Here is a 27990-nt window from a genome sequence, read left to right on the forward strand (position 1 = left end):
TTCGCATGTATATATGTATCTCAATTTAATGTTTAGGCCACGATATATCCGTCGTTACTGGACTGATTTTTATAATTTCTTTCTGTGTCATAATCTTCAGGCTTAAAGTGCAAATCTGCAAATTGTCGAACGCTCTGAAACATTTCCTTTTATCGGTACAATCGACAGCCAACAGCCAATGCTGCCTCCTTCCTTCATCTTTTGGAACACTGAAAAGTTTAATATTATTCATGTTAATTGTAAAGACATAAATTATATAAAGTTGGTATTATTATACTGTGATATGAACTATGAACATAGAAACCGTACCAAGTTGATAGATTTAGCTCCATTCAATAAGAGTAAATACCATGCAAGAAAAAAGATTGGTCACCCTAGTCGTAAAACCACACATAGCATTATTTTTCTTTAAAGGTCATATTTATCGTTCTAAACCTATTCGTGGGAATTTTGATATAATTTGAGACAATGAAACCAATATAATGATAAGAACTAACCAAGATTACAAGCAAAATAGAAGAAAATTTATTGCCAGTGAGGTTTATGAACATTTTGGTAAAATAAGTACTTACTTGTGAAATTTTACGTCGGATTTCGGTTTCCATTTACTTCCACAATGGTTCACTATGCAATACATAGCTCAGAACTTAAGTAAATCGTCGAAAAACGTTTATTTTGCAAAATAAATCTCTGAATCGGTGCAAAATTTTGACAATTCTGACATATCGGGCATATTTTTTTATTATTAGTGTTCCCATAGTACGCAGGAGGTAAATACCGGAGAAATAAGGTTTTTGATTGAGTTTTTTTTTGTATAATACAAAGAAAAGTAAGTCAATTTGATTGAAGAATGTTTTATACGTTTTTTTTATTAACTTATCTGGCAATACATCACAGTGTTGGAATGAGATAGAACATAGGAGTAAAGGTGAATGAACCTGGCTTCAACTCATTGGTCGGCACGCACTATCCAGAGAGATATATAAAATTCTTGATGGTGACTGACGCTGACGCTGACACTGTCGACAGTGACATCGTTGAGTGGTTTTTGTAGATGAATTAAAGTTACAATTTTCATAAGATCTGAATTAGAGTATTCGTTCAGATTACCCCAAAATTAAATCTAGAATATCTAAATGCAATATATAACTTACTAATAACCCGAGTTTTCTATCATTTTTGAATCATTCATTAATTTTAACCAACGTAATAGAAATATTCAACGTTAATCGTGGGTTAATCAAATGAAATACGTCTAAAGAGCTGCGTTCAAATACCAAATTAGTGTTGAAGTTTTGTTCATATGACTTTTAAAATACTTTATTCAATAATTTGTTGTAGAAATAAACAGCACTTTTTTATTAAAATCTGGTGTTTAAGAGCCATAATCAGCGTAATTTACATTTAAAAATCATTTTTTGTATTCTAACCGCACCCTAATCAATTTTGGAATTGTCAAATAAGCCCCGTCGGTAAAGCAGAAACTCTGGAACTGGAAGTCGATAATTTTGCATTTTCCTGCATTGAGTTCTCTAACGCTAAAAGATTCGCATAGTTCGTGTAAAATTATAGTAAAAAATCGGTGATACTTTATTATACATACATTTTAGTTTGTATACATTAGGAATACATTATTTTGTGAGCGCGCTCATCCGCTCACATATTCAAGCAAGGGCGGGTTCCTCGCACTGGCGGGCCGGCGATGAGTAATACCGCTCGTCGTGCAGAGTGACGTCGCACAGCACCCCACACGGCCGCTCGCTCGCGAGCCTCAGTCCTCCGGCGCCCGGCGCCCCCACGACACCGCATCCTCCTCAACCGCGCACTAACGATCTTCCATCGCGCCCTACGGACGCGCCCTTCTTCCGATCACACTCTTCTTCTACTACACTAGAATGGACGGCACGGATGATCTCCTGGGAGGGTTCGGCGACCAGATGCCGGCGGCGGAACCCTTACCTCCGATGAAACGCGAGCAGGACTCGACGGACGACTTCGAGCACCTGGGCCGCGAGGGTCGCGACGACAGCGAATCGCCGCGCCACGGGCCCGCGCGCCTCGCCACCCAGAACTTCCTGGACATGGAGCGGGACATATTCTCGGACGCCCCGCGCGCGCCCTCCGCGACGGACAAGCTGGCCGACCAGCTAGCCGACAAGTTCACCGACAGCGAGTCGGACGCGGACACGGCCGGCGAGTCCCCGATGCACCGGCACGCGCCGGTCGCACCCGTGGCGGCGCCCGTGCCCGACCCCACGCCCGTGCTGGCCCCGGCTCCCAGCCTCGCGCCCGTGCTCACGCCCGCGCCCGCGCCGGCGCCTGCTCTGGCTCCTGCTCCCGCTCCGCCGGTGGAGGTGCCGCGGCCCGAGCCGCCGAAACCGGTGGAGCCCGCGCCTGCGCCCGTACCCGCTCCAGCGCCCGTGGCGGCTCCCAAACCTGCTCCAGAACCTCCCAAACCCGCGCCCGAGCCCACCCGTACGCCGGTCGCTCACGTCATCGAAGCTGAAGTCATCTTCTGCCAGATGGGACTTGGTAAGAAACATTTTGTACTGACTTAGGTAATTTTACTGATCATCTTTATGCTAGATTCATTAGAAAGTTTAGAACTACTGTAAGTTACATGATCCCGCTTTCAAATTACTTTTGTTCTCGACATTAGTCACGAGTCTGGGAAATGTTTTGTGATTGCAAAGTTGCAGTAGCGTGTTTAATATTTTGTAGCCGCTATTTGCATCTCATGATTTCATTGTCCGGTTTCGCTCTGGACCGGCGCTGCACGCGCTGGATTAGAAGCTACTATGCCCGTTCAAGGTCTCAAAAATTTGAGCAAAAACTGATAGGCGCGTGACGACGATGAATCACGGGCCATTAAGTTTTTTCACGACGGAGACTTCAGTAGGTACGTAGGTATTAAGATTGGGAAGTGTGCGGGGTGCGGGGGCGCGGGGGTCTGAGAGGTGGCGGAGCGGCAAGATCGTTGACCGCTGCACTAACGGCGCAACGACCCACGTTGCAGGCGAAAAGAAAGGACGTCCGCCATCAATGAGAGCACCCCGGAAGCTGAACAATCTCAATACCCCAGTGGGTCTTATATCATTCTAATAAGGTTGCGCATAGTTGCGTCTTCAATTGTATATTCGTACTGCATTAAAGTCCCTCGAGTCCCGATAACCGTACTCGCATATCGTCGTCGTACCGTACCATACCCGCCCGTAGCAGTCGCAGTCGGCGCAAAAATCGATGCATGTTATCCACGGCCCAAAGCGGACGTGGTGACTCACGGACGCATTTAATGGTTACCAAAGCAACCATATGGACAGTTTTATCGATTTCCTCCCGAAATTAATTAAACTTTCTGTTAAAAGTTATAGGCTAGAGCTGAGTTGAGCGTGTGCAACTTTAACGACACCAAAGATATTGTGCCGCTACGATACGCTTTAACTAGGTATGTTGATTACAATTTCCGCTCTAAAAAATAATTAACAAAACGTTAGAATAACGCCAAGTGTTATAACAATTTTTTGTTCGTTTTCAGTTTGTAATTTTTATGCATCTAGTTCGTATGTAGCTACGTACGACATGTCAAAAATTAATTTACACTTCGTAGCTGTAATCAGGACACTGGGTATCCTAATACTTGAAAATGCATTGCAAACATTGCACGTTATCAGCAATTTACCGGGAGAAGACGATAGCACTATCTTATCTCATGACAGCGGCAGAGAGCCAACAATGTGAAAGTCCCGCGAATATTCGCAATTCGGACCAAATCATAAAGTCGCGTGCAACTTACGATTATAATGCCACACAACCGCGCCTCTGATGAGAGTATGGATTGTATTGCTAAAGAAGAGAAACCACCAGACTTCCATAAAATAAAACACGCATCTACGTCAGCAGCAACAGAGCTAGCAATAACAGTTGATGTATTGCATGATGATTGGCGTGCCATAGATAGGCTGTAGTCTGCTATAGTCTGGTGGTGCGGGATGGGCGGGTGCCACCATCGCTATTTTTAGCAGCAGTCGCGAACCGCGGGCAGCTCACAAGCGCGCGACCTGCCGCCGCGCTCACGTCGCCGCACCTGCGATCCATGCAGCCTCGCGAACGTACCGAGTGACTCATTAAAGGACCATTACCTTTTGTGTGTTTATTGTGATCTAATCAAAATGGGATCCGATGACATCACTCGTGAGTATCGAGTTTACTTAGTTCCTTCCAGATGTTCTAGTTTTGGATGCCATAGCTATTTTTTCCGGCGTTCACGAGTGTAACATATGATCGCCCTCGTTTAAGGATTTTCTGAATTAGTTGTGTTTCTATGACAGCGTAGAAGGACAGCCGAATCTGTCAAATTACTTGATTTTGAAAATCTTGATGGAGCTTTTACCACATGGCAGCGCTAAAATTCCTCCTGTGCCCCAGACTTTGTGTGATACATAACCTTTTCTGTGTTCCCTTACCGGGTTGTGACTAGGACTAGGTTTTGGCAGGCTTGGACACTATTATCTGCAATTATCTGTCATTGATCAAGTGCCATGGGCGTCGCTAAGGCGCATCCACTACAACTGGCGTGTTTAAAGTCGTCGTGCTATTTATGTCCCGCATTATATGCAATGTACGCGAATAAAAATTCCGCGCGTCGTGTAGTCTTTATAGATAAATATGTGTATAGATAGATATGCCGGTGATACGTCAGCAAATCTCTAAACACTGCTGACCTAATTCCGGCCCTTCAAAAATGCGACGCAGTAAGCAGTAGCGACCCTCTCGCCTCCCCTCGTGTTGAGCAGCAGCAATGACGCGCCACAAACAAAGGGTGGCACTTCAGTTGTTCAGGAACTGTAATCGTTTCTTATTCATCGCTAGCCGCCGGAAAAACAACAGACGCTAAGTGGTATTTTGGTTAGCATACAGCTAAATGGCGATATTGGCGATTGCCTTGAAATAGCGATTTCTAGACGTTTGCAAAACTAGATCAGACTTTTGTAATTTTTCAACACCCGCATTTCAAAACTGAAAATGTCCTTTTACTATGCAAACGGACGTACATGCCCCTCCAGGATCTATAAGCTCGAGTTGATAGACAGCACGTAAATTATTTAGTGCACCGTAGTTGGGTTTTCCGGAAAGCCTAGACGGGTTGTAACGGGGCGAGGGGTCGCGCGGTGAAGCCTGGATCGATACTGTGCGGCCGACGCATACCTACCGCCTCGAACTCCCTTTACTGACGAACGAACACTTAGATACACTCACTGAAACTGAATAAAAAGTATGAATCTAAGTTCGAAAGTGAGTCAACAATGCAAGCATTCCACTGCGGCGGCGTGCGACGACTCGACGACATTTTCACCCCTTTGGTACAGTTTTGCGAACAATGGTTTCCATTCTTCGCGCCCGCGTGCATTGTGAGGAGAAAGTTAATTTCGGCAACATTCTGATTGACTAAGCAACTGTGTCATTTGAAAGATTTTGTCCTTTTGTAAAGATGAAGTAGGTTAAATGCTTGGAAAGTAGGTATATTTTGCTGCAGTTGTGTGCTATCGGACATCTTGTAAGTTGTAATAACTCTCGGATGGGGACTTTCTGGGGAGCCTCGCTTGAGAATATTTTCACTATAGCTGAAACATGTATGTACCTATGGGGATGTTCTTTGTCCCAGTTAATAGATAGCAATCGATAAGGCGACTGAACCGTGCGGGTCAACATGACCAGTACTTATTTAGTTATTTGCCAATTCCGTTTTTGCAATTTCTGCATAGATATAGATGGTTGATTGATGGGTGTTACAGGTAGTAGAGGGATTCACGAATTTATCTCCTCATACGTATCATTTATTTTCATAACAATCTGTATGTGTGCTTATTATGCTTGAGGTAGGTAATAAAGTTGTGAAGTACTGGTGATATTTGTTGAACTCCTAGTTATCGCATGAGCTATTTTGCCACGGATGTCTATGCTTATGTTATGTCCGTATAGCCATTCTTTCATCTTCAATATTATCATCACTGATTAATTGAATATTTAGGTAATTATCTGGCGCTAACTACTGGTCATTCTGAACAATAATAGATAGTGCTGATCGTCTTCTTGAACTTGACTTGTCAAATATTTTTCCTCTTCTTTTAGTCGCATGGTAATTTTCTTTAAGCTGTATTTTTGTAAATAAGTGGTAAAAAGAATATCTGAATATACATTATTGAAAATGCGTCACCTATTGATGGAGACATAAATATAATAAGTAGCTAGACGATGACATCTCCCTCATGTATTCACAAAGTAGGTACCTATTGCTTTACAATGACTCACACCAATCTATTATTCTATGTAAATTTATGGACATACTTATTCGCGGCGTTGGATTGTTATGGATATGGATCTATATTAGGTAGAATCTATATTTGACTTCAATATAGCTACTATTTTTTAACCCCGACGCAAAAACGACGGGGTGTTATAAGTTTGACGTGTCTGTCTGTCTGTATGTCTGTTTGTCTGTCTGTTTGACTGTTTGTCTGTCTGTATGTGTGTGTGTCTGTCTGTGGCATCGTAGCTCCCGAACGGATGAACCGATTTAGATTTAGTTTTTTTTGTTTGAAAACTAACTAACTCATAGTCGGGAGTGGTTTTAGCCATGTTTCATGAAAATCGGTCTACTATGTCGCGGTCGGGGGTTTTTTCAAAATTTTATTTTGTGGTTAGGTTATATACCCGGCTGATTTGTAGTTTTTTATTATCTTGGAATTGTAAGCCTCATGGACTCATGGTGGTTAACAAATAAAAGGGTTGCTATTATTTCCTTGTGGTGATCTCAGCTATTTCCATGTATTGTATTAAGTTGATTTCCTTGTTTTTCAACGTTAGCGGGCCATATCTCGTTGATATACTGTTTACTTTAGTTCCAAATGCTTCTCCTTGTGTTAGCCTGCCTTCCTGTTTCTCTGAATGATATCTATGAAAATGAAACCTAAATTAGATGTCATTATGTCTATGACTAATACTTCAGGAGTTCAGGCTTGTGTTCAAGTTGTCAAATTAAGAATTCAATCATGTCATTTTTGGCGACACGCGTGCTGTGGAATTTAAATGGCAGTTGTTTAAGCCTGGGATCATTCTAATATCTAACAGAATATGGGTATCGTAGTCTATCTCTTCGACACAGCTATTAGGGATCTCAGATACTTTAGTTGTCAGTACTGGACTGAGCGCTCTGAGCATTCAGAATTCACGGCCTGGTCGAAATCTTGACAGACAGATGGGTATTCGTTGCGTGCTACAGGTGCGGTGACGTCACGTCTATATTTATGTCGTCTGCCATACCTGCCTTGTCGCGACGGCATGGGACGGAACTACTCCGTTTAGGGAGCCGGTGATATACAGTTATTAACTATAATGATCCCATTATGTATGCGGATTGCGGAAGTAGGAATGCCCCTCGGTCGGCGTACTCTTCGCAATTGTGGTCCCTATTTTGTCAATTCAACTCTATAGTAATGAAAGAAGGAGCCAATGCGTGGCTAGTTCGTTAGTTAAAAACCCACGTTGTAAGTGTACAAGTTTTTGAACTAGATAAGAATTGCTAAGTATTTTTGGATACCTTTTCATGAAATTGCTCTTACTGGACAGACTGAAAAAATTATAAGCAAAAATCTAGTTCCCCATTGCGATGCGATTGCTCAAGTAATTCAAACATAGTGTTTTATCGAACTCTGGCGAGTCCAACTAGATGCATTGAACTTAAAAAACAGTCCATTTGTTTGGGAGATGTCACATCCATCAGCGGATTCACAGTTTTGACAAATGCGGGTCTCTCGTCAACCCAGTGCTCCAACGAATGTTCTGACAGCATTACTTATCGGCAGGCAACAAAGTTCGTTATGAGAGTATAAGCTACATTTGCTTTATCGTCATTAACCGTACACTTTTTTGACACCTTTACTCAAACTCCTTTAATATTAAAGGAAGATTTTACGAGCATCCGTAAAATACGAAAACTCCGCACACAATTCATAATTTAATTTCCCCTCATAATTTAATTCATAATTTCCCGGTATCAGACTACCTAATTATTGTAACTAGCATGAATCATGCGGGTGTAGTGTCATAGGAGGGTAGAACCGTCGCCAACCCCTGACCTGGGTATGTTAGATACTGTCTGAATCATTCCGGCCACCGCCGCCTAAAGTTCCGTTTTCCTTGAGTTCAGTTGTGTGCACGACTGTGCGTACTTACTTAGTATTTATAGACATCAAAATATTTCAATAACTAGTACCGGACATAATATAATAAGGGAAATTCTATTAAGCTTTTTTCACAGATTTTTCGCAGCTTCAAGGGACAGTATACCTGAGTATTAAATTTGATATAAATTTTGCGTCCACGTGTTCCTCAGAAAAAGGGTCTTGATACTCTTAACAGACAGACAGACGGACGGACGGACGACAAAGTGATCCTATATATGGATTCCGTTTTTTCCTTTCGAAACCCTAAAAATCTTGCCATCGAATTGTAAAATTGTGAAAATATTGCTCAATTTCCTTGTCAGTGTATGTTGGTTAATATCTAGAATTAAATGAATGATGCGATGATGATATTGATGATGAAGAAACTGTCAAATTGCTTTGATTACACTTGATCCAGTATATAAGCTTTTTAGATTTCGGTTAAAAAGATCGTGTGATTTTTATATTCTTGTGAACATATGGACTTAGCTTAAGACAAGTATTTAAGGGAATGGCTCCTCCTCAAAATGTTGAAGCTGCAATGATAGATAAACTAGACTAGAAACTGTAAGCTATGCTATAGACGAACATTTATATCAACAATACCAAAGCACGTGTTTCCTACAAAGGTTGCATTGTATTGTCTCGGTACTCGGTCACAACACACGTAGTTGTGTATGTTAAATATGGTAATTTACGTCGTCTTGTTCATATAATATTCCTACTGCACTTGACTCGGTTCTGACCTTTTTTCTCGTCAGTCAAGTTCAAGCCAAAGTTGTAGTATTTCTAATTCTTCAACTGATTTTTAAACATATATAGCTACCTGTATAGGCACAGATTTAACGTTGCTATTATATTTTTGTGAAATTCCTGAACAAGGAAGATGCAAAACAAAATATGTATCAATAAAGTTAGACCTTATAGTGAATACGATTAATTATGATGGTAACAAAACGATCTAAGTACCTACATTAAAATCTAGACACCTGCACGGGAAGCATGGTTGCGCGATAGACGATAAAATATCAGGCCGTCCCTATCGCACTTACAAATAGTGCGATAGGGACGGCCTGCTATTTTATCGTCTATCGCGCGACCATGCTTCCCGTGCTGGCTGGCTTACATGTCGAGTTGTCGACGCGCATTAGTTGGGGAGTTTATTGAAAAACCTTAAATTTTTTGACCAAAGCATGAAACTTGGCACAGTTGTTCCTTATATCAAAATAAGCCGATTAAGATCGGGAGCCTTCGGGAGCCTCCCCCCTGGGGCCTGGGAGGGGGGGTCAAAGTACCGCTTCACCCGGCTTGGTTTGAAAAATTCTAACTTACCCCGTTTAGTTAATAGGTCATGTTTGGTATCGTTTTCAAATAAATCAATAACGTAGAATTCGTTTTCAGTACTAAACTTATCATTTAATGGTAAATAAAATAAAATAAATTAAAAAATTTGAAATTTTCATCCATGATTTACAAATTCAAGTCATCATAAATGACAAACTGTTTGCTTTTTCTATAAATAAAAAATATGACATGATAGCCTATTTAATATAGATTATAAAAAATATAACTTTTATCCACTTTTACTAACGTTAAGTTCCACAAAAAAATTACTTTAAGACGCGCGGCGTCGGTACGCCGCGAGCGTAATTTTAAAATGCCTTTATTTTAGAAACTCTATTAGACCCCGTTTAGCTATTAGGTCATGTTTGATATCGTTTTCGAGTAAATCAATAACGTAGAATTCATTTTTGGTACTAAAATTATAATTTAATGGTAAGTAAAATTAAAAAAAAATTAAAAATTTGAAATTTTCATCCATGATTTACAAATTCAAGTCATCATAAATGACAAACTGTTTGCTTTTTCTATAAATAAAAAATATGATAAGAAAGCCTATTTAATATAGATTATAAAAAATATAACTTTTATTCACCTTCACAAACGTTAAGTTCCACTAAAAAATTACTTTAAGACGCGCGGCGTCGGGACGCCGCGAGCGTAATTTTAAAATACCTCTATTTTAAAAACTCTATTAGACCCGGTTTAGCTATTAGGTCATGTTTGATATAGTTTTCGAGTAAATTAATAACAAAGAATTGATTTTTGGTACTACAATTATAATTTAATTGTAAATAAATTAAAAAAACCCTGCCTGTGTGGTGACGGGTTAAGAATTTCACCACCCCTTTCTTCCCGTGGGTGTCGTAGAAGGCGACTATGGGATATGGGTTAAATTGTGGCGTAGGCGAGAGGCTGGCAACCTGTCACTGCAATGTCACAGTTTCGTTTTCTTTCAACCCCTTATTTGCCAAGAGTGGCACTGAAGCTTTAGTAGTTTCATGTGTTCTGCCTACCCCTTTATGGGATACAGGTGTGATTGTATGTATGTATGTATGTATGTAAATTAAAAAAAAATCATCTATAATTTGCAAATTCATGTCAACAAAAATGTCAACCGTTTGCTTTTTCTCTTATGTCACCAAACACCCAGACAAGTTTGGTGGAAACTTCCTTCACGAACTGCTTGGTGTCTGATGACCATGGTCCAAATGTTTCAAATGCAATTGCCGCAAATATGTAGTTGTTTTTTAAAAATGCATATTTGCGCGTTTAAACTGGGCGTTTTGCAGCAGCAGTCTCTGGTTTCTGGGCCGAGCGTTAGACGTTGGACGGAGCCAAGGTATCCACACAGGTCACGCCCCACGCCAAGGGTCGTCCCAGAAACCAAGGCAAAAGCAAGCAACCATCAGGCCGCTTTCCGTCTGCTGCTGACAAGCCGACAGGTTCGAGGGTTGTCGGCATGTTCGCTGTGCCGAGAGCCTTGCGGATTAAATCGTTAAGTGCAGTGTGTCACAAAATTCGGCCAGCAATAGACTGACAGTGGAGTCCGTGATGTCCTAAGGCGTCGGCAGCAAGGGTGTGGTTGGCATGTCTTTAGCCCCAGTCTTAGACAAATGGCAGTATATGATGAAGTAAGGCAGCCTCGGAAGGAGGTATGTTCTCCAAGTGTCGATCTTTTCTAGTAAAGAGGTTCTTCCGGCACTCATTCACTGTTGCGTAAGGACCCTTGATCTGAAACAATATGTGCATTGTCATTTTATTTAAACAGATTCTGCAACTATCAAATTACAACATTTTGGTGGATCACCTTCACTATTACACACTTACCTATCATACAAAATAATTACAAACTTTAGTAGAATCTGATTAATAATAGTTTGAAGCCTTGGGTGGCCATGTTTCTCCCTTGTTGATCGTTTCAAGCTGCGTTTATCGTACCTATCCCATACTATGTCTAATCTAGAAACGTTTTCTTTTGGCTTTGAAGCTTAGCCAGGCCACTCAAGGTGTCAAACTATTACAAGATGGAGCAATATCAGAGGCAAATCAGATTCTACTAAAGTTTGTAATAATTTTCTATGATACGTAACGTAAGTGGGTAATACTGAAGGTTACGTGATCCACCAAAAAGTTGTAATTTGATAGTTGTAGACTCTAAAATAATAATGCACATATTGTTTCAGACCAAGTCGTTGCGCAACGGTGAATGAGTGGTCGAAGTACCTACCTCTTTAGGTACCAAAAAAGATCGACAATTGGAGAACATACCTCCTTCAGAGGCTGCCTTGGATCAGCATATACTGCGCACAGTGTACCAGGGGCCCATTTCTCGAAGCTACAAGTTACAATTTTCAACTGGTTGTCAATGTCTAATATGACAAGTTGGAAAGAGACTTCCGCTTGTAACTTGTAACTTTCAGTACACTAACATTTTTGAGAAATGGGACTCAGGGCGTTCTTGTTTGGAGTCAGGCGTTGGCGTTGGTGCCACACCAAAATTTGCCAAGTCCGTCTTCTTGGGGATGGAAGGAAGAAGGAGACGAATGGGTACCACACTGGTCAGACAACACTTAAGTGGCCAGTATATGCTTAGAAGTTACAAGATGTAAATGTAAATCAGGTTACAAAAACCGATGCAACTGCATAAAGAGGGTAGAGCCTTTTTTATGCAGTTCCATATGTACCCAGCTATGTTTTTGTGAAGGGAATGTATAGTATGAGTATGAGTAATCTGTCAATTAGGACACCACAGACTAAACTATAAGTGCTAACTTTTCAGTGTTGGATACTCTATGGCAGTTCCGACTCAATTATAATAAGCTCATTATAATTGACTTTAGTTAACTATAATAATTTCAAAAATAGAACTTCATACAATTTCTATACTAATTTGCGATACCTGGCAAATTTTCCTGCATCTGAAACACATTTTTTTTATCTGTCGCGTTATCGGCCAATCAGAGACGGTTATTACAAACAATTGGTTGCTAGGTAATTCGATGTTGATACAACGGTGAACGACTCTATTGACATTAATTTTAACTTGCATGAATGGTGATATTTCCGTCCATTGATGATGAAGATGATGACTCGTAGAAAAAATATTGTATACAATAGTATTATAATTTTATTAAGCTTTTCACTCTCGTACCGTACTACACATGGTACTCGACTGAAAAGTTTTGTATTATATCACGATTGTATAAAATACTATTATACAAATTTCTTTCAGGATTCACTACAATGAATAAATAACAGGTACAGTCGGTCTTTAGATCGTGTGGTCCGACCCGAGTGTTGCCGTTGTCGACACGTCAATAATAATGAATCTTTTTCTATTTATGCATTAACACACCTCTGACACTGGCGATCAAATATATGAAAGAGGCGCGTTCCCCGCAGACAGTCTAAGCTCGCGTAGGTGAACGCGTACTATCCTTTGTGAATAGGCTTTAATATCATATTTTTATATTTATAGAAAAAGCAAACCGTTTGACATTTATCGTGACTTGAATTTGCAACTCACAGAAAATGATTTTTTTTTTTATTTCATTTAACATTAAATGGTCATTTTAGTACCAAAACTAAATTCTACGTTATTAATTTACTCGAAAACGATACTAAATATGACCTAATAGCTAAACGGGTTCTAATAGAGTTTTTTAAAATAAAGGTATTTTAAAATTACGCTCGCGGCGTCCCGACGCCGCGCGGCTTAAAGTTTTTTTTATGAAACTTAACGTTAGTAAAGGTGGGTAAAAGTTATATTATTCATAATCTATATTAAATAGGCTTTCATATCATATTTTTTATTTTTAGAAAAAGCAAACAGTTTGACATTTATGATGACTTGAATTTGTAAATCGTAGATAAAAATTTCAAACTTTAAATTTTATTTTATCATTAAGTGATTAGGTAAAGCTACATAACGCAGCATCAAGGTCGGGTGAGTCACCGGCTGACGATAGTACAAGGTCGCTGCATGATGTCTCGCTAGCTGTCTGCTGCAGGGAATGGGAGGGCGGCCAGCTCTAGCCATTATCGCGGCCCTAGGTATTAATCGGTCAGGACCCTATCCGAGTGCGTTATCTGCGGACGGCTGACCCTTGACAGCAGCGCCGCAAGACTTTTTAATCCCTACTCTGCTCGCTAGGCTCTGCATCTTATCTACGGCTTCGGGGCGTATGCTAGGAATGTAGGTATCTGTATATATGCTATGGCTGAGGGATTTCACTAATTAATTGTATTGTATGCACGCTTCCCAACTAACTGATTTCGCAACTAACACCTGTTAATGCAAGCGCATGCACCGGCGGGTGGTGGTGCTGGGCAGGGCGAGGGTGCGCGGGACGCATGCGCGGGCGGGGCGCGACGGCGCGCCAGTGGTGCCAGTATCGACGCGAGACTCTGGCGCGCCGCGCGTTTCACCCGCACCCGCCGTACTGTAGAGCGCGCGTTACGTAAAACGCGGCCATGGCGGACTCCGGGCCCACCCTGTGCTCTGTGCTCAACCCCCGTAAGTGCCCGACGGCCCGCTTCGCTCGCTTGCCTCTGTCGCGACTAACCCGCTAACGCGCAGCCTTCTCTTGCAGATGCTTGGTTCGACCCGCAGAGGCTGCATCCCGAAGGTGAGTCCAGGGCGGAGGGCAGAAATAGGAGGACCACTTAGGTCGGCGCGCCGCCAAGTGGGCCGCCGCCGCCCGGGAGCGCTCGTCGCGCCCCCTGCACTGTGACCCAGTGACCGACGGCGCCGGTGTTGTGAGCCCAGTGTTGACAGTGCACAGTGTCCCCTGAAGCCTCCGGTCCCACTCATGAACTCCCATCCATCACACATGACACACGTTTCACTGTCGCAAACCGATATATAACCTCGCGTGTCACTCCGACGTGCCCGACCTCATTCAAACACTTGCGATTATCATTCAGCGCTTTGCTTGTCACGGTGATGGGTACATCGAAAATTACATTGTTAAACTCGATACATACGTAAACCACATGTCAGTTTCCATAGCTCATTTAGTATGGGGATCATTAAACTTTAGCTACTATCTGCCAAAATACCTTGGCGCTAAAAAATGTACTATCCGGTATTCCTCGTTGAGGTTGTTGCCTCCGTGTATTTATATCTGTCCTAATGCCCAAACGTGCGAAAGATGCTACTGTCCTCGCAATGCGGAACCGAGGTTGGCAAAGTGTCTCATCCTCGGAAGAATTAATAAATTCCTTCAATAGTTTTTGTTTCGAAATTATCGCCCAATGTAGTTCGCGCACGCGCGCTCTCATCTCGCGAACTTCAGCTCTGCCAAGATCAAATTAGACTAATTTCGAACTGACATTGAAGCCTAAACAATACAAACTGTCGCGATTGACCCGTCGCTAGTAGATAAATAAGTGCTCATTTATAGAATAAGCGAGCAATTAGTGAGGGCAGGAGGGATCGGGAACAATCAGGCCGCGGTTGGCCCGTTGTGTACAGGACAACGGACTCTCTTTCTATCTGTATTTATTAGATATGTTGTGTCGCTTGCATGATTTGCATGTTAATCTCTACTTGCATGGTGGTGCTAAGATTGTTTGACCCAAGTTTCGCGAATACAGTAGCCACTAGCCAGTTTCCAACACAGCTCGGGTTTAAGCTATTGTATTGACTAATGCGATTCTCTTTAATACCCGACACTTACGTCTACGATACGCTTGGCTCTAATTAAATTAGAAGCGAATGTGTTCTGATGTCATGTAGGCCAGTCGAGGGCGAGCAGGCAAACCTGTGAGCTGTCTCGTCCGTATAAGGTTGGTATTGTGATGGTTTTCCTCATTGTTTCCTGATGTCTACCGTTGCACTAAGAAACACGATCCGGCCCCGGAGGCGCGGCGCTCGTATCCCATCTCTTGTTAAATCGGTCATTCCTTGGGGACTTTACTTACTTACTTTTTCACTTGGTGATCAGCAATCCAAACTCTCCAAAGCTATTTCGTGGAAAATACTTAGTGTGCAACTTCAAATAAACTTGTCAGTCAGGGCTTGGTATTTAAATATATTGGTCAATTTGCTTGATAGTTTATTATGCAGTTACGCACAATAGTTACTGTATATGATTGTTGAAGTAATATTAGACGAGTTTTATGCGCAGTAAAAGCAAGTTGTTACTCTTGGGATTCCTGTTGGTATTATAGCTGTATATCTGTGTATGTGCCACTTAATAAAGTAGCGGTAAGATCATATACTTAGGTAGTAAACATAATAATATACCTAATACCTACAGAGAGCTTTGGTTAATTCTTTTGCACCTACATTACATTCAGATTAAGGCAGAACCGTTCATTTTCCCCAAGACGACATCCTCTAAGACACTGCCTTTAAATCGGATCATAGTTACTACAACTACTTTAACAGGCCAAGAGCTATGGTAGTCAAGATGACTACCCAAGATAAAGCTCTTAAGATAAACGTAAATCCATACTAATATTATAAATGGGAAAGTGTGTGTGTCTGTTTGTTTGTCCGTCTTTCACGGCAAAACGGAGCGACGAATTGACGTGATGTTTTAGGTAGAGATAGTTGAAGGGATGGAGAGTGACATAGGCTATTTTTGTCTCTTTCTAACGCGAGCGAAGCCGCGGGCAAAAGCTAGTAATATATATATTGAATTGATAACGTAGTCTCGTTTCCTTAGGCCTCAATATAACAAAGCAATAGCATAGCTAGTTGTCACGTCAGTCGAGTCGCTTCCCGCGTCCACCTATCGGTATAACAAATATCTATATCTACCGCCAGGACACGCCGATAACACGTGGCTGATACGTGCGGCGATGGCGAAACGTTTTTATCGTGATGCCTGTCCCGTGGGACCCGATACACACGTGTAACTTCTCGTGACGAAATATATCTACATCCACTCGGAAACAACGCCATTTGGCAGGTCTCATGAAAATTCCGTAGAGGAAGCTACACTAAGATTCTTAAGCATTATAGTTCAAAAGAAAGCCTAATTTGAGTCTAATGATACCTTGACGGAAGCTATGGCACTTAGTAGACCATTCCAGTAAAACAAATGGAAATGAAGAAGAATTTTGCAATGTCAAATCTAATTTGAGGCACCACTTCAGTGCTTGATAAACTTATCCTAGTCTAGCCTGTTTATTTAAAACATAGTTATTCCTTGGGATGGAAAGTTGGTTGGTCGGTTTGTAGCGCTCAACAGCAAAATCTTGTGACCCTGGCTGCGACGAAGTTTACCCGAATTTACTAATTTTAAATTAAATTTTCTATGGAAAGTCAAATGAAAATCATTGAAAAAGAAATTACAAGCATATGCAAAGTATCATAGCTAATAGGAATGAACTTGACCTTTGTTTTGACCTAAAGAACTGATGACAGTGATGACAAAATGAACAATGCTTTCTTATATTTCTAAATAAATTTTCAAAACTTAAAATAAGTATATTATATTATAATAAATACGAAAAAAGAAGCAGTTATTTCTGTAAACATGCTTAAAACTTAAATATCGACATTCATAGTTTATTACTTTCCTCCATGTCAACAAGATTTATCAGCGCTCTCAGACTAACTGAAGTAAACAGTCTGATAAATGGGTTGACGTGGTCACCTTCATTAAATACGTATCTTTTTTTAAATGTGAACATATAGTCGGGTAACGTTAATAATCATGATTCATGAGAAATTATATCTTCGGAACTAAGTTTGATATTCGGTCTAGGTTAAAAGTAAAATTATGTATAACGTTGAATTTGATGATTGATAGTACTAACTAACACTACTAACAGAGTTTCATCATTGTTGGCATTAAATTTGACACTTTCGTGGAAGGACATGACGGTCACACTGCACTGACATTGTCTAATTTAGTTCCACTGATTGCATAATTATAATGACGTTGATCTGAATTGAGGCCGTATTTTTTGTTTGCTGATGTATAAAATGGCCTCGTTAGGGCCACTTGCACGAACAAAAATGGAGGGTTAACCCGAGGGTTAATCCACCATTTTATATGGAATTTGACAGATATTAACCCTGAGCCCACTAACCCTGAGAAGTGGTTGGTGCAAGTGGGCCTTAAAGACCTCTCAAAACAATTGTTTTTTCACCACACCAACTGGTAAACGCTTTCTTTGCTATTCGAAAACAGATAGCAAAATAGCATTTTATCCACAAGAGTGCAAAGTATAATCATACAAATTTTAACTTGATGTCTTAAGCTGACTAATAGATTTTACAAAAAAATGATGATTTTGAATCATTAATATTGAACAAATTGATGGATTTGATTTATTTTGATGTTTTATAGTCAGTATTTTGTTCGTGTTGGTGTGGTGAAAAGTTTTGTGTTTCACTCGGTGGCAAAGTTTGTTTAACCTTCGTGCCTTGATACCCTCGTAACGCTTAAGATTCCACTTTTTGAATCACTCGCTACGCTCGCGGTTCAATATTGCAATCTTTCGCTTGCTCGGGTATCAATATTGGCACGTGCGGTTAAACAACAACTTTGCCCCCTTGTAAAACAAATAACAATTCCCTTTAAAATTTCACTCGCTCAAAAGACTTGATTTACTAGGTAATTAGTTATATTCTAGTAAAATCTTCATCGGTACGATAAGTTTTGGCCTCAAAAAGTGCAATCTTTGGCCGCCTGTTTATCTTTATGATCGCGAATGTGATAATTAGCTTGTTTATCGGGTTTTCGCGTAATGTTTGAGTTCTATATTCGTGGAAAGTTTTTGCAAGTAGTTGACTGACAAATTTCGAAGTGTTTAAATTGGATATTTGAGAAAATACTTAAGTATAGTTTCTGAAGGAGTATCCGTCACTCATTGCGCGGAAGTGGCCGGTATATTTGAGCGGCAAGGACGGCGCCATTGTATTTCTATTCGTAATGAATTTAGTTTTAAACTGTTGGTCGTTAGCGCTACCTGGTGACCGACTAACCGATGATACAATCAACGTACACCTGCCGCGTCACAATTTGGGTTGAGGATTGAAAATTAGTTATAATGATAAATTTAGCCGTGGATATGTTTTAAATTGCAATTTTACAATCACCAAGAATCATATCATGGTTTCTGCAAGGTTTGCTTATAATTGTAATCCATTGGGATCACAAAATCCTCAGCTACATTTTTTTCTAAACTTTCATTTCGTTTATCATATGTAATCGCATTTAGTTAAATACACTTTAGTCCCATTAATGTATCCATTGTTCTTAGGTTGCCTCCCGTTGTGACTTGAACTTAAACCGTCATGTTGATATAACAATATCGAGTTATATTTAAACATTATATTATCGTTAATACTTATCACTAAATGACAACTTTTGTTTAAACATATTTATTAAGCTACTGTTACAGTGGACGTAGTAGGTATCTAATGATAACGTTGTCCCGACGAATTAATTTCCAAAATAGTTTCTCGATTGTCAGAGGATCTTAGGACCTTTGTAAGATAAGACTGCCGACTTCACCTTCCAAACACGAAGAAAAACTTAGGCTTAGAACTTAGAATGCTTCTAAAATAATGCTTCTTCCCATTTACTACGAGTACGTCTAATACGAGTCTGCATTATCCCGTGCCTATATTTTAGGAGCCTTGATACATTTGAAAAATACATTTTTTCTTGCATATCCAGTCCAGTCGATGTAGAAGGAACCCACCATGATTAGAGTACCTATAATGACAATACCCACAAGGTTTGGTGACAGATCAGACACTGGGGTACGCCTCGTATTGTCGAACTGTTGTCACCATCCTGATGTATCTCTGGCTTTTCGTGGTTTCTAATGTAAATATAGACTAGCCAGTCGAATCTCCCGTCCAATAAATTACATTGTAACAGCGATTCACTTTCGTTACGTCGATTATGCGCAACGCAACAGTTGCATGGACGGGGGCTCCACTCATGCGCAGATCGATTACGAATCGTGAATACAACACTCGTAGACGTTGTAGAGCCGATGTAAACAATGATAACTATACCCTACTAATATTGTAATTTTGAACTCGGTCAGTCTGTCTATCAAGTCTACCTCTTCACTTATAAACTGCACAGAACCGATTTAACCTCTTATAGGTTATTCGGCAAGTATTGCTGTGGAGACCAAGACTGGGAAGCCGAGGTGACGGGAAACCACGAGCCAGATGGTCGGACGATATCAATAAGACGGCAGGGCCGACCTGGCACAGAACCGCCGCTTACAGAACAGAATGGAAATCCATGAAAGAGGCATATGTTCAGCAGTGGACGCAAATATGCTGAGAAGAGAGAAGAGAGGTTATTCGGCACTTTGAGGTCCGACCCGACGAAATAACCATCTTCATCATCTTTTCATTTATCCATCTTCGCGGGAATTGAGAATGTTATTTTCTGTGTTGTCCGTTTTTGGCTTTCGTAAACAATGCTAAATGCTTACAAACAACTTAGTAGATCTTAACATGACACGTATAGCCGATAGGTATACGTCACCTAAAATTGTTTGTGTTGCCTAATCCTCCTTATACGTCCTAAAGGGACTCCTGTAAAATAATCAATGGGGCATGGCAAATCATAAATCAAAGGCAATTTAGGCAGTGCATATCGGTCGCAAAAATTATTGCAGTGACCGATGTTGTATATTAATATATTTCTCACATTATACAATTAGTCAATACGCACTTACTCATAGTGTTGTATTCCTGCCGGTGAGTAAGGCTGCCAGAGCTCCATATCGATAAGGTTTGATTTCGTATGCGTCGCATCGCCGTCGCGCGACCATCGCGCGACCGTCGCCCACGCAAGCCACGGCGTAATTTGTTCGATCTTTTGTCTTTGAGTCGTCGGCAACCCGAATCCTCCTTAGAACTTGTACACTCCTTTTTTGCTAAGTTTCTAATGGGTTAGCAACGCGCATGAGTGACACTCTTGAGTTGCAGGCGCCCATAGGTTACGGTGACCGCTTTCCATCAGGCGGACCTTATGCTTGTTTGCCACCGACGTAGTATTAAAAAAAAACTGTTCATAAGTTTTTTGCAACTCTTGCGTTTATCACTCAGTGGTAAGCGATATAATTATCTGCACATAGCAAAAACACAAGAAAGTAAAGCTATTAACCATTACACGAGTTACTTTGTTCATAATGCTGTAACAATGTTAAGTTGGTTGAAATCCATATACGTTTACGTATACGTAATTGTTTGACTAGAATTGCTTTGCAAACATAAGTACTGAGGAGACGTTTTTTGAATTACATTCAGGCGGCGTGGCGGAGACGTCCGTTGCGCGCCGCGAGACACGCGCCATACTTCCGCCAATATCACACAAAAACTTTTTCATCACACCCGCACTTTAAATGTTCTATTGCACGCAGGCGGAGCGTGAGTTATAGAAAAATCGTTCTCCCAAGGGAATAATGAAATTTCTTGTACCGTACTTAACTTTTTTACATCTATTTACATATTTTTTACATTGCGAGTGTGATGAAAAACATTGTGTGTAACTCGGGGAGTATGAATATTACTAACTCGAGTCTTTAAATCGCTCCGGCAAGCCGTCGCGATTTAACTTACTCTCGTTAGTAATATTCAACTTCCTCCCCTTGTTGCACAATGTACTATAATACTCGTATGTATTTACGAGTATAAATGTGCAGATTGAGATGTATAATAAAAATGTATATAAGGTCAATACGGATAAGTGTGTGATAAGGGGAAGTGTGTCTGGCTTTCACATTTTGCCTATTTAAACCAATGATGTGTTTAATGTTTATTTTTCATATGTTTACCACTAACCGGGAGTACCAAGTTGCAAAAGTATGAACTCGCAAAACCACATGTGACTATGAGTAAAAAGGAGAAATGTGAAGGCCAGACACACTTCTCCTTATGACACACTTACAGGTATTGACCTTACTGTTAAAAATATTTATATTTTTATAATAATAGAATAGAATAGAATAAACTTTATTCGTAAACACACACAAAAGAGAAAAATATTACAAATAGAAACGAGAAAACACATAAAAACGAGAAGGTGCCACGAAATGGTTTAACCTCAGCATATTGCTGGCGACTTCCAGCGCTGATCTTCCGGTTAAACCATTCGGTGAAAAACAATCACGACAGGTAACATGAACAAAATTATGGAAAACAACATAATACACACAAAAAAAAAAGATATTACGCTATATTACAACAAAATACACACAAAAAAAAAAGATATGCACCATGATGATGATGATGATGTAATGGCACCAATCTTCTCTCAGTGAGGCCAACTCTTGCCAATGCCCTGTAAGTGATGAAAAAGATGCCAGTTTTCTTGGGTTAGGTCAGTGCCTTAGGACGACCGGTCTGGTTCTGCTCCATGATGCGAGTAAAAAATGTCTTTCCAATAAGGCTTAGTCAATTTCAAGGATGTGGATGTTAGTACTTATGTCTTTTGTTCGATGTCAATAAGTTCGTTTTTTTCAAAGCTGTTTAACTTTGGACACACAAACTTTTTGAGTTTAAGCGTGCCAAAGATTTACATCATCACATCAGAACTTAGGTATAAACATACAGAGCAGAGCACTATACAGTCTATACGTATACACATAGATAAGTAAAAAGGTACAAAAGTTAATCATGGTTTGTTTACTCGCGTGGAATACTGTGTAGGTAGGCTGGGCGAGTCTCCGCACTGCGTAAATGTATGTACCTCACGTCTGTATCAACATATACAATTAACAGACCATTAGTAGACCTTGATCGTGTTGAATTAAGGTCCACAAATCTTCATCTACTGGTAGTGGGTGAATACGTAAACAACTCGATTTTTTTATTTTTATAAAACATCTTGCATAAAAACTTAAATGTAAATACAATGTCCCCCAAAACTGTTTACACAATTTGACTGTGGGATCTGGGTGAGTCTAAAGGTACATATAATTAACTTTGATTAAAACGGTTTTTTTTAACAATGCTTAAGAACAGACTTTACGCGGCTTTAGAATGGCAATTCTCATCGGAACGGCAATTTAATGATTCTTTCTCAAAGTTCTCAATAGTTTAAACTTGATAAATATCGTACAAGAGTATTTCATGTTATAATTTTAGTGTTGACGATTAGAGGATTTTGCTAAACGTTTTTCTTAGGCAGTGGGTACAGTACAGTATGTTGGTTGTAGATACTATGAATTATGAAACCACATGTGTAGTTTCTGCTTATTGAAACCATTATTTTTCCTGTTTATACAGTAACGGGATCATTCAGAGCGAAAGGTATCCTAGTTTCAATGGCGTCTGGACGAGACAAAAGCACAACCTGCTATTGTTTTGCGAAGTTCCGTTAGGTCCTGTTTAAACCTTAATTAATGAGACAATTATTCTCATTATTAAATTGTGACGTTAGTCTCAAAACGCACTTTAATTCGCAGGCTATAAGGACTAAATTATGACGCCGGGGCCCATTGATGACAAACAGAATGTGTCTTATATATTATGACTATGAGAACGGTATGGTAACTGAATTTTGTAACTGCTTTTGTCCTTAATTTAAAAGAAACTTAGAATCCTATTTGGTATTTAGTAAATGGGTTCTCCGAGTAAATAATAAACACGAGACTAGGAAATGTCAAGTGATTATTTCCAATATTTCCATGCATTATTGAATTTTTTAGTGTCGTGTTCAGCGATTGTCATATTGGATTCTTGGCTATAGGTTAATTTGTCGTGTAATTGCTGCGTGCGCTCGCGACGCCTGTGTGTTGCTTTTGGCAAAGCTCACGGCGCAGACATTGCTCTTGAAGTTTGCTCATCAATATCCGTTGCACGTTGCACCATTCTGAAGTCTGAACCCATTTAAATTTTATTTTGAACGGCTAAAATAATATTTCGAGAGCTTATATATAACTCGAACTTTATTCATTTTATTCAAACCGGACGGACTGATCTGAGACAGTACTAAATACAGTATGTAGGCGTAGTAGGTATATGCATTGATATTTGCGATTCATATTCAAAGCTACTGTTTCGAAATCGAAGTAAACATTTTCAATTTTATTCTTAATACGATTAATAAGTATCAATAAAAATAATTAAAATTGAAGTTTCCTCTCTTATTGCAATAGATGTATTCAGTTGTGATTGTTGTGAATGTTGTGAAACCGTGAGCTTTCTTATCCATACTAATATTATAAATGGGAAAGTGTGTGTGTCTGTTTGTTTGTCCGTCTTTCACGGCAAAACGAAGCGACGAATTGTCGTGATTTTTTAAATGGAGATACTTGAAGAGACGGAGAGTGACATAGGCTACTTTTTGTCTCTTTCTAACGCGAGCGAAGCCGCGGGCAAAAGCTAGTGTTATATAAAAAGGAGGTAGGTACCTACTCATAAATACTCGTAGTAATGAAATTATAATTACATATAATAAAATGGAAATACGTTAGCTTAATGCTGACAAAGAATATACATAATAGTCAGATAATTAAATACTTACAAGCACACAAACATTTTTGCAAGCTGTCATATTGCAGTAGCAAGTATTCGGAATGTAGAACGCTTGAATAAGTAAATAAGCAGTAGTTTTTCACATTAGAATAGCTCATAAATATTCAAATTGGAGAAGTGTGAGATCTGATACGTATGTATTGTATTAGAGCCACTTCATCTCAATGCGGTTGCTCCAGGCTTACTGTGAATTTCAGATAAACCATAAGCGTGGTTCTGGTTATACTACTTGTACTAGGGTAAACTCGCCTCATTCGGTGACACGCACGCCTAATTCGGTGATACAAGCTTTGAAGCACTATTCCAAAAGACGATTTTTGATTGTTTCACCTATTTAGGCGTGTCACCGAATGAGGCGAGTTTACCCTAATATGTGTTCTGTGGTTATACCTACTCGTATCATATAGTCGAAAATTGACATGTCGAATATTAGTATCTAGGTAGGTACTCCAGAAACGTTTCCTATTTTATTAGTTGGCCTAAAATTTGTTTGCCTGTTAAACGAATATTTACCTCATTCTTAGATTGCTGCAATTTTAATTCGCTTAAGAATTATGATTCGAAACATTTATTAAAATTTCAATGGACACACTAACGTTCAGACAGTATGTAAATGCTGTCAAGAAGTAATAAAAAGCCTGGGGCACAGACTGATGTGGGAGGCAGCGCCTTTCACTCTTTGCCGAATTTGTTGTTGCTCTCTATTCGCAAAACTTTTACTTTCATATTTGTACCACTCCCTGCCCCCTGAATGATACTTCGTGTGTCATGTCAACTTCGTGAAGTATAGGCACAAGCTTGGCGGACCGATCACGCAAAATACGCGTTGGAATGAAAGTAAATACCTCGCTATGCTTTACTGGTAGGGTGGCCATAAAAAAATAATTGCAGATATTTACCATTTTAGCCGTTGCCGTATGTAGACCAATTGCTACCTACTTTCACAATTATTCTAATTTATGTATGTGTCGCAGGGAAATGGCCAAAACAGAGATTTGATCAAATTTCTAAGGGATTTGATCAAATTACGCAGGATGTCAAAATGGCGAATTCATTTCATCATTTCTCTAGAAAATTTCAGTCATTTGACTAAATCCCTGACTCTGTTTAGTGAGATCACAAAATCGGCCAACAGACACGCCACGTTTTGTCATTTCACTAGATTTGTTTAGGGATTTGACAAAATCCCTGAACCGCGACAGTGAGTTGACGAAACGAACTCAAAAAGTCAACTAGTTTTAACATTTCCCTAAACAAATTTAGGGAAATGATAGTCTCAACTGGTGATTTGATCAAATGTCTGAACTGATTTCGTGAAATGATAAAGCCTAGAATCTAATATATCTAATTAAACTTATTAGACTCTTGCCTTTGTCACTTGATTTTATTGAATCCTTAACTAGGTTAGTGAAATGGTAAAATTGAATCCGTTTTTAAGTTTTTGGTTTTCTATAAATAAGAAAAAAAATAGAATAAATGAAGAAACAAAGCTAAAAATGTTTCATTTTAAATTATTTTCATATTTATTAAAACATTTTGTCTTTTCACTGAACTTGTTTAGCGAAATAATAAAACTAGTTGACTTTATAAGCTCGTTTCGTCAACTTACTGACGTGGTTCAGGGATTTTATCAAATCACTAAACAAATCTAGTGAAATGACAAAACGTAGCGTGTCTATTGGTCGATTTTGTGATTTCACTAAACAGAATCAGGGATTTAGTCAAATGACTGAAATTTTCTAGAGAAATGATAAAATGGATTCGACATTTTGACATCCTGCGTGATTTGATCATATCCCTTAGTGATTTGATGAAATCTCTGTTTTGGCCATTTCCCTGCGACATATGCATCTCGGGCATCTCAGCTTTGCAAATATTCGATCAGACTACTTTAGATACCTACTAATGCATTCACTTAGACATGTAGGTAAGTATCTGAAAATGAATAGCCCCATTAACTTAATCGTATCGAAGTCGTTGACCGAGGCTCGAGATTCGAGACCGATTTAGTATGTGAGTCACCGTTTCCAATGATCGAAACGAACAGACGCCGGTATTTTATCGACACTTCAAAGCAATTGAAATATGAATGCAGCCCCGTATTAAAATATTCCATAATCTACTTATTTACCAGTTCGTCCATACTGGACGAACGGATTTAAACAAATAAGTTGAAGTAAATAAGTCACTGTCGTTTGACGAATAAAGTCATCTGCGGCGCGAGTTTTATCGTAGCGAAATAAAAGAAAGGCGGCGCGATAAGGCTACGGAGCCGGAGTTGTCGTGGTGTCAGTAGTTGCGCGGTGACGTGTGCCCTCGTGGCTGCGCGCGCGGCGCTGCGCGGCCGCTCACACGTGCGCTCGCTCACTCCGCCGCCATGGTGCGTTCCAAGCAGTCGCCCCGGCACGCCGCTCAATACGAGGACCTCCCGCCCCGCGGTCCAGGTACACCACATTTTCATCACTCAAAATTCCCCTCATACCTCCTCACGAATCCTCGCACAGAGCGCGGAAACCTAAATTTGCCGGAATCGGCGAGCGCCGCGGACTTTTTGTCGACGTGTCGGGATCATAACATACTGTATCTGCCCAAAACTGCCACGAGATACTATCTTATCATTTCCAAGATGCACTTGAGAGTGAACGTGTTTGTGTATGTAGTTTAATTCATTTTCTGCTTACTTTTGAGTTGTATTCGTAGTTCCAGGTGCTTCATAGTAATATAAGTGTTGTTGATCCATAAGGAGCGGTTTTGTTTTCCCCGTTGCAGTGTCTTCCTGTTTTGCTGTTTGGTTTCGTGTATTTAGTTGTTTTGTTTGTTCGGTTAGAATGAGACAGGCTCAATGGGCCGTAGTGTGCACGGGACCGGTCCGGGGTTATTCACCGCATCCCGCGAGCCCACTCAGCAGATGACCCAGTACACGGGTTGACTTTGCGCAACTTAGTATTTACAAACTAAGTTTGTACGGGGGTTCTTGAATTAACTATCCTATTATTTCCTTGGCCCTGTCAAAATTATTTAATAGATTTAGAGTTTATAGTCGTAACAAGTATAAAATCTTTCAATTTTTGTACTAGAAACTATAAGTAAAATAGTACTAGTTTTATTATTCAACAAAATTGCACGGTTTTTGGCATCAGCTGAAATTGCAATCCTGAAAATGATGCACCCGACACATTGTTACTTTGAGTTAAAATTTTCCTCACTGCTTCAATCGACATCCACCCACGGTAGAGCTTATTAATATGCAAAATGCGTGCTGGACTGAGAGACGACTCGATAAAGTTTGCCACACATTGTCACATTAAATTTCATACTGGTTATATTAGAATACATTTTCAGTTTTGGGTATTATCAAAAACCTTTAGCTAAGCAGAGAAGCTTTTCTCAACAGAGCTTCTGATTTAGCTGTGTTGACCCTAGTCTTTTTTTGGTCCAACTAGTCATTACGCTGTTTAGACGATATCTACGCTAGTGCCAATCTCGCTGAAAGTTCAGACACTTGTCAGCCGTTGGTAACATTTTCAGCTCTCAAATAGTACATAATTTATGTCACCTGCCTATGTAAAACCTTCTTCTTAATTTATAATAGGTTTATTTATAAGGAGCTTCTTAATTTATAAGGAGGTTGAGGGAGGCGATGGCTGAGATACGCGTCATACTCGTGAACGGGTGCTGTTTGTGGAGACTGGTCTGTTCAAGCTTACCTGGGCCACATGTTTTGTTAGATTATTTAACTTTACTTTTGAGCGGATTGCGAGACACTACATTCGGTTCTTGTAAGAATTAAACTTAAGTAAGTAATGTCTTAAGGATGACACTAGAGACCATCACGTTGTCGTTTAATTTAGTTAATTTTAGCTTTTGGACACTTAGAGACTTTATACATCTCTGAGATTTTGATTATATTTTATTTTAAAATAGATTCCTTACTTTAATAACCTTGTT

At 39.9% G+C, this 27990-nt stretch overlaps 1 protein-coding gene across 3 annotated transcripts in view; it reads left to right on the forward strand.

Moving 5' to 3' along the window:
- Nucleotides 1-1551: 1551 nt before the first annotated feature.
- LOC125233794 (reticulon-1-A) overlaps nucleotides 1552-27990 on the forward strand; it is a 36072-nt gene continuing 9633 nt past the window's right edge. The window contains exons 1-2 of one of the 3 annotated variants that reach the window (XM_048139910.1): nucleotides 1552-2532; nucleotides 14159-14194. In XM_048139910.1, the coding sequence (XP_047995867.1) occupies nucleotides 1896-2532; nucleotides 14159-14194 (673 nt within the window). In that variant the 5' untranslated portion in view covers nucleotides 1552-1895. Of the gene's footprint in view, nucleotides 2533-13933; nucleotides 14083-14158; nucleotides 14195-26330; nucleotides 26487-27990 lie in introns of those variants that run through there. The other 2 variants (XM_048139919.1, XM_048139900.1) reach the window with 2 other exon arrangements.

Source organism: Leguminivora glycinivorella, chromosome 1 (genome assembly GCF_023078275.1).
Source record: "Leguminivora glycinivorella isolate SPB_JAAS2020 chromosome 1, LegGlyc_1.1, whole genome shotgun sequence".
NCBI lineage: Eukaryota > Metazoa > Arthropoda > Insecta > Lepidoptera > Tortricidae > Leguminivora > Leguminivora glycinivorella.